We start from the raw sequence: 8,347 nt of genomic DNA on the forward strand, positions 1-8,347 counted from the left end.
CACTTTCACTTTTCACTTTCATGCATTGGAGAAAGAAATGGCAACCCACTCCAGTGTTCTTGCCTGGAGAATCCCAGGGACTGAGGAGCCTGGTGGGCTGCCGTCTATGGGGTCGCACAGAGTCAGACACTACTGAAGCGACTTAGCAGCAGTAGCAGCAGCAGCCCAAGAAAGAGCAAAGTGCTAGCAAGTGTGACTCCATGGTAAAGAATCTGCCTGCAATGCAGGAGACACAGGTTCGATCCCTGATCCAGGAATATCCCCTGGAGAAGGAAATGGCAACCCACTCCAGTATTCTTGCCTGGAAAATCCTATGGGCAGAGGGGCCTGGCAGGCTACAGTCCATGAGGTCGCAAAGAGTCTGACACGACTTAATGACTCAACAAGTAGCTGAGTATGGAAGTTTTGATCAGCAATGACTAAATCAAAGGTTGTTTTAGTGGCTCAAGTTTTCTCTCAGGGTATATCATGGGTTGAAAACAACCAGTACACACAGAGCTCACAGGCTAACTTGAAGACCAAAAAATATCTGTACAACTGACTATTTAAATAAATATTGTATCACAAACATACCTCTGTCTGAGTTATTTTTAATTTTTTTTTTTAAATAAGAACAAGTCTGCTGAGACAAAGTCAATTTATATTAACCAAATTTATATTTAGGGCTTCCCTGGCAGCTCAGATGATAAAGAATCTACCTTCAATGCAGGAGACCCAGGTTTGATCCCTGGGTGGGAAAGGTCCCCTGGAGAAAGGAATGGCAACCCACTCCAGTATTCTTGCCTGGAGAAGTTCATGGACAGAGAAGCCTGGTGGGCTACAGTCCACTGGGTCACAAAGAGTCCAACATGACTGAGTGACTAACATACACACACACACACACATTTATATTTAACACACCTCAATGACTTGTTAGGAACAAATTTTTATTTCTGGCCAGCTTCTCCTCAGGACCCTGGACATTTAAGGGTCATCAAAAAATGGTATAAACAATGATGTAAAAATGTACAATACTATAATTACAATTAATGTAATTAACTATAATGTAAGAAAATACAATTATTGAGATCAATCAGTTGCAAACTCGGTGACATTACAAAATCTACAGTATTCACGTTGCTGTATCCTTGCCATTACTTGAAAAAAAAAGTGAGCAACATATGGTTACGATAATTTTCTCTACAGTAATCCTTCTTCACTTAAAGACTGATACAGTTGTCATTATCCTCCATTCCTTCTCCCACAGAATTAGAATTAAAACTTGCATCTTAAAGAGTTTCCTAATAATTATACTATAAAATACACTTGCTTGCATGCTCTCATAAGGATTTTAAATTGAGAACTTTTTCCACTTTTACTACTAATTTATGTCATCTCAACTCTTCTGTAGCGTCTTCGCTTTCTGGTATCTGCTATGTGTGTGCATGTTTAAGTAGACAAGCATTCTGCCAAGCAGTGAACGCACCCCTGAATTTAACAGCATGGACGATTACTATAAAGTACCATAGCAACAAAATACATGAAAACATTACCAAGCTTACATTTATAAACAATTTTATCAGATCCACTATTCTAACACATAAAATGTGAAACAATTTTATGATTAAGGCCATTTCCAAATAGCTAAATCAAAACTCTCATTCGTAACTGTCCTAACTTGAAAATATATTTCCATTCTAATCAGCATCTCTACATCAAATATCAAATTCCTGTCAAAGCCTCATTTATTCTATGCACTTAAAATGCCAAGTTCCAGTTACACAGAATAGTTTGGACTCTACTAAGAGTTTACTGCATTTCAATACAACTTATCTTAGAAGGCTAGCAATTTATCATTTAATCTTTTGGCTCCAAGTCACTCAGCTGGGTAATGACCTAAACAATAACATTGGCTGACAGTATCTTCTCTTCCCTTCCCAACTTGAATGCTTCAGCAAAATATAATTCTGTTCCACAATACTTCACAGATTAACAGTTTCCTCATCTGGCTGATCACCACAGGAGCAGTTTTCTGGATCAGTAATATGGAACATAAAATAAAGATATTCAAGTACATTGTTCTGCGTATGAAACAAACCCAGAAATTTGAAATGAAGGTGGAAATTATTCCTGAAAGGGAAATGGATCCTTCCAAGATTCAGTGTCCAAAGTAATTCTTTTAATGGACCATTCAAATCTCAGGTAATAATTAGCCTCACCCAGGAAATATCTTATTCTTTCTCAAGAGATTCACACACCTAATTGTTACACCAAAAAACAGTGAATGTACAAACTAAAAGTTATATTTTGTGAACTAAAACAAGGGTGTAAAAAAAGTTATTGCCCATTTCTATGCTGTCTGCCTTAATCCCCAACAGGACCTAAATCATAAATGCATTGTTCGTGGTAGGCACCTAAACACTTACTGAATTAATAAAAGTAAATGAACAAATTTTCTTACAGGAATGTCTATTTCAAAAAAAGGAAATCTGCAAGTGGAAGTTCTTATTTAAGCCAGTTACACACACCACCTCCACCTATAGCCCGTAATTCAAGGGAAAGCAACATTCTGTCCCAAATGAAAGCACTCTATTATAGCCACGCAACCGACCCCAAACTACAAATCAGAAGACTCCAGGGCCATCTGAAATGAAAATTAATACACACAGAAAAACAAGGGAAAAAAAACTCACATAGACCAAACTGTTTTTTAGTTATGGATCTCAGGTATACAAAACTAAATTATTCATAATCTTTTACTTCTGCTACATTCTTACTGCTGGTTTGAAATCAAATTCAGAATCCATTTCATGACAGAAAGAGAAGAAAGGGATGCAAACAGTGCGAGGGGAGCTCGGGACATGTCCTCCTCCCTGTGCCTCGCAGTTAACACCAACAACACTCACGACTGTGCCCGACGCAGTGACAGGCATGACGCCCAACGACTCTCAGGGGCAGCAGGCATCTCTGCGACAAAGACTCTGGAGCCAGGATGCCCAAGGCCAAAACCTCGCCCTGTCTGTCACCTAATATATCTGAGACTTGGACAAGTTACTGAAGCTCTTATGCCTCAGTTTCTTCACCTGTAAAATAACAGCACCTATCTCATTGCGCCGTATGAGGATCACACGAGTTAACTTATGTGTGGCTGTAAAGTAATGCCTGGCGCCCAGTATAAACAAATCATTAAGTTAAACAAACTCACCATAAACTACCACACCCTAAAGTTAGCACAGAAATTTCCCTTGTAACATGGATAAAACTTTTCAATCACAGTATCTCCAGATTCTCCTGTTTATCAATGTGAAAACACACTTTAGCTCAAGTGTCTTCACAAAAACTCTCAAAATTTTTTGTACACAGCCATCTCACTTTCAGAGCAAAGCAAAAACCACTCAGTTGCTGAAAAGTTAAGATTTAGCTCCTTCCAAAGGTTAACATCACAATTAAAAAGAAAAAATTAAAGGTTAGAGCTGACACAGAAACAAGTAAAGGGGAACTTGCTCAGGCCACTCCAGTCCCTGCACTCGATCTCTCAGCCACAGCCGCGCAGACCGGCAGGACACCGCCCTGCGGACAGCAGGTACGGTCACTGCAGCTCCAAGCGGAGCACCCGGTCCCCAGCAGGCGCTCAGCAACTATTTGCTGCATTCATCATTACTTCTATTATCAAATACAATCTGGATAATTTTTTAAAGAACATCTAGGTTCATAACAGCAATCAATCAATTCCAAATGGGAACTGACTGGACAGTTTTTTAAAAACCAAGAAGTAGTTAAATACAACAAAAGGAACAAACATAATCTCTTCATAGGAGAAATAATTCCTCGCCCTGAAGTTTACTGCATTATGATTTTCAATGTGAGCTTTTCATATCTTTGGAGAAAGTCACACAGAAAATTTAACCCCTGAAAATAAGACTCCTATTAAAAAATATATAACAGATCTCATCAACCCTAACTGTGTAGACAACTACCATAAACTGGCTTCCCAATCAGACCAGTAAAAATACACAAAAATCTACTCAACAAAACTCAATTTTTCCACAGTCAGTTACTTTGGTTTATAATAGTGTATAATAAATAAGTTATGTAGCCAAAGAGATATTTCTAACCAAAGCAAACCAGCAGACCTCTACTGGATTAAATTTACTGCAAAGGTCTAGCAGTAAAATAAGGACTGTTGGACTAGATGGTTTTCAAAAGTCCCTTCAAAACTACAACTTTAGGATGGTAAGACTCAGTTTTATCCTACACTGTACTATATCGACTACCTTTAAAAAAAGATATGACAACTGACATTTTATGTATGGCTAACATTTTTTAAAATTAAAATACCTAATCCAAGCAAGAGAAATTAAAGCACTCAGGAGTTCTAACAAGAATTTATAATACCCAATTCACAGATGTGACACTGATTTCATTCTAAACTATAAAGTATTTCCCATTTCCAGGCAGTAAACCTAGAGATCATTTGATAACGGTTGTTGAAATCAATTGTTCTATTTCATTTAACTTCAGCTATGGGATCAAGAAACAATTCATACAATCCTTACAGCACTGAACTGCAGAATGAAGTATTTCAGTTCCTTGTCCGCCTTGAATTTTCAATACACCCTTAATGAACGTTCTGATGGTACAGAACCATGTTATGAATGGGACTGCCTATTAATTCAAGACTCCATTAGAATCATTTTAAGGGTAATAACAGTTAAGATAATGCTTCTATTTCAAAGTCCACAGGGAAAATGGAACCCTAAAATAGAGCTCTAAAACTTTCATCCAAAAAAACTGTTCATTTTCAATTGCTATTTAAACAAAAATCTACTGGCGGGTTATTAATTGCAAGAATCTAGATCAATCCTCAAATATTTTAAAATACATTCAATGTTATTAACTTCAGACTGTTAACATGCTAGAAATAGCCTCCATGGTCTTCAGCAAAGTGAAGACGGTGTTGCTGGCGTTCACCAAGGTGTGCAACACTCTTAAAGCACCACCACTCCCCACGAACTGCAACTCTGAGCCCTGGAAGTAAATTCACAGCTCTCACTCCAGGTCAACGTGAAAAGGAGCTACTAACAACTCTCCCCATCCTGAATACCTACTTGAGGGCCAAGGTTAACTGTTAGGAAGAATCTTCCAGCTCTACAAAGTAACTGCATACACACAGCACACTAGGGGCCTGTGCCCCGACTCCCAACTCCCCAGAGCTTCAGCGACGTGGGCTACTGTATTCCCGACCCATGCAGCGACATCTGTCATAAGCAACGTTTAGGACTCCATTGCATGCAAAAAAATAACACACGACCAAAAATTAGAATACAAACAGCAGAAATAAGAATCACTAAATCTGCTTTGCCACTGCTTTGGTCAGGATAATCAGTCTCATTCCTGTCTAGTAAGAAAACGAAGAAAGGAAGAAGACAGGTTCTTAGAGTTTCCAGCCTTTGGCTGCTCAGCAACTTCAGCAGGAAGGTATTATAAAAACTTTTCAGAACAGTTTTAAAGTTGCTTGTTACTTTTTAATTCTAAGCATGTTCTTTTAGGTGGAGCAATACTCTACACTTTGAAATCTTAGGCATCAAATATGTCAAAGTATAAGAACAATCACATCTATTCAGTTCTCACACCTAGATTTCACCAATAAAAGCCAGGCAGTGATTATCCACAAAGGGCCCTGAATGCCCAATGTAACCTCTATTGAACATCCTAGAAATGTGGCTCTGTAGCATGCTGTATCCCCAGCTCTGGGAACACTCATGTGCACGCCCTTCTTACCTTATCCTTTTCATGTGGAAGGAGTGACACTGGAGGTAAAGAGGAAAGAGACTCACAACTCTCTTTCCCATCCACATTGGTTGCTTTAGTGTTGAGCCGATAAAGAGGTCCATCTTTAAGGAGTCTGCCGTGGCCAACGGCGCGTTTAATAGCCAATCGTAACTGCTGGTGAAGGCCAGAGGCAGCACCGCCTCCAAATAATGCAGACACATCCTTCTGACCTTTCAAAAAACGTTCAATGCTTTTCAGAGTTGAGCCACCGGACTCCGCCAAGCCCTCAACTGCCCTCTTGATCAGTTTATTCCAGTCTACATTTTGCTTGTTATCCAATTTTCCATGGTTTCGAGGTTTAGGAAGTGCTATTCGCCCAGGATTATCAGGATCTTTATAGGAATTGAGTCCTTTATTTGAGACCTTCAAAATTGTTCCATCCTTGACACTCAACTCCAGTTGCTCTAAAACAGTTTTACGATCCAAGCCATGGGATGAAGACACTGCATTGCATATCCTTTCTTCTGAAGGCCGCTGTTTTTGCTTCTTCACTTTTTTGATGGCCTCCAAAATCCACTCCGTGTACAGCGGGTTGGCGAGTTTTACCATGGTGAAGGATTCTGTATATCCATAGAGTCGCTATCCCTTATCCTGATGCTGCGTAAGTTTCACACCTTGGAAAACACCATTCGCGGAGGCTGGGAACCAGTTAACCATAGCATACAAGTTTCCTGGCCTCAGTCCTTTCTCCTTTCACGAAACAGAGGCCTCCCCACTTTTATTTTAGAAATCAAAACAACCTGTTATCTGCAAAGTCTTCAAACTTCCCAACAAACTTCTCAATAGCACCACATGTGGGTCTCTTCATAAAGGTGTAAAAACTCAAGAACATCTCATTCCCAGCAGAAAAATGTGCATCTTATGCCTGAAAAACAAAACAAAGTCAGCTTTCTATCAAGGTCCACTTTATAAATAAATTATAACTGAAGCATCCTAGCCTTTAAAGCACTCCAACAGCAAGTGTTCACTGAGCACCTGTAAAAGTGTGAACATGTTTCCATTATTGTTCAAAACAATCATGTGTGCAAACCACTGGGATAACAAAGAAAAGGAAAAAAGATGAATGATGAGGAAACAAGATGAGATGCACTATAAATGACCTCAAGCTACAACTAACCAGAGGGTGCTGGCTATCCTGCTCGGCACAATCTCCACTCACCCGGCTATGAACTGAAACTCGTCCTTGACAGCTTTCCCCAACAAACTAATCAGAACTTCAACAAGTTACCTGAATCAGCAGAAAGAATCCTGCAATGCAAGTAAGAGTGAATCTTTCATCTTTCAAAATTCCAGACATGTAGACTGGATGAAACAGTCAATAAGAAAGGCAAAAAACCACTGAGAAAATGTTTTAACTGTTTCACCTAGTAAAAGAAACAAAATTTACACACAGCACAGTTCATATTTTACGTACAATATTACTACATACGTTCCAAATGGAAACAAAATAACAATGAAAATAGTCAAGTGTGAAAAGTGTTTAGAGAATTTTAAAATAAGCCAATTTCATTCAGATTTTAAGAATCACATGCTGTGATAGCTTCTCCTAGTAACATTCAATATATTGGAGAGAGTCCAGCAACTGTCAAAATGTTCACAACCAATCTACAGATAGAGAAACTAGAAATGAGAATGGCCCGGAAATTCCTAGGTTCAAACGTACACTTATTTACATATCAAATGTACAGTTCAGAGGGGTGAAATATACTGCCTGTGTGTAGTCTAAAGAGAAGAAGATCTCATAATGATTCAAGACTGTTGTCCTGAAGTGAACATTAATGAAAAAAAAAACACAAACATTATGTATATACATGACGCTGCCACTCCACGATCAAAGTCAGTAACACTTTCAAACAAAAGAACCCGAAAGATTTGCATCTTTTAAAAAATCACCAAAATAATGAACCCTATAACTCCTTTGCTGCCAAAAATAAACTTAACCTTACCTAAATGCTCCTGAGAACTCTTATTCTGAGGAGCCTTTACAACATAAACAATGTCTTAAAGTGGCTCGCACAATCCTTCCTTAAAGAGTGCCACTGAACTCAAAAGAAAAAGTTTAACAAGATGCGAGGAAACCGATAGTACTATTAACTCTGATAAGAAAGAAAAGGCTCGAGTAAACACTCAAACCTAAGGCAAGACTTAATTTTTAAATGAGCTCTGGCTGAAAAGCGCCCCCCCCCCCCCCGCTACCCCCCGGAGAGAACTAAGCTACATTTGGGTGAGAAGCGTCTCGAGAGGACAGAAATCATAATAGCATTGTCGGAGTTCATTATGGGGGGGAATCTGCGGTGAAAGAAAGGAGCGGCTCCAGCCCGAGTTTCAGCGGCTGGGCCCGTCCCGCACGGGCTCACCTGCCCCGCAGGTAAGAAGAGAGAATGAATGCCAGCCGCTGCCGGCCTCCCGGCTCCGCGCAAGGGCCCCGGGTCTGCGGCGAGCAGAGCGCCTGCAGACTTGAACTCTAACTCGGGGAAACTGCCCCCTCGCTCCCGACAGTCCTCCCGAGCCTCCTTCCCCGCCACCCCCACCCCCC

The 8,347-nt window shown here is 39.9% G+C and overlaps 1 protein-coding gene across 1 annotated transcript in view; it reads right to left on the minus strand.

Moving 5' to 3' along the window:
* Positions 1-8,314, minus strand: part of KAT6A (K(lysine) acetyltransferase 6A) — a 107,644-nt gene extending 99,330 nt beyond the window's left edge. Inside the window, exon 1 of the mRNA XM_010846445.1 lies at positions 5,761-8,314. Coding sequence (XP_010844747.1) covers positions 5,761-6,360 — 600 coding nt within the window. The 5' untranslated portion in view covers positions 6,361-8,314. The remainder of the gene's footprint in view (positions 1-5,760) is intronic.
* Between the last annotated feature and the right edge of the window lie 33 nt (positions 8,315-8,347).

This window comes from Bison bison, unplaced genomic scaffold (assembly GCF_000754665.1).
Source record: "Bison bison bison isolate TAMUID 2011002044 unplaced genomic scaffold, Bison_UMD1.0 scf7180017864236, whole genome shotgun sequence".
Classification (NCBI taxonomy): Eukaryota; Metazoa; Chordata; class Mammalia; order Artiodactyla; family Bovidae; genus Bison; species Bison bison.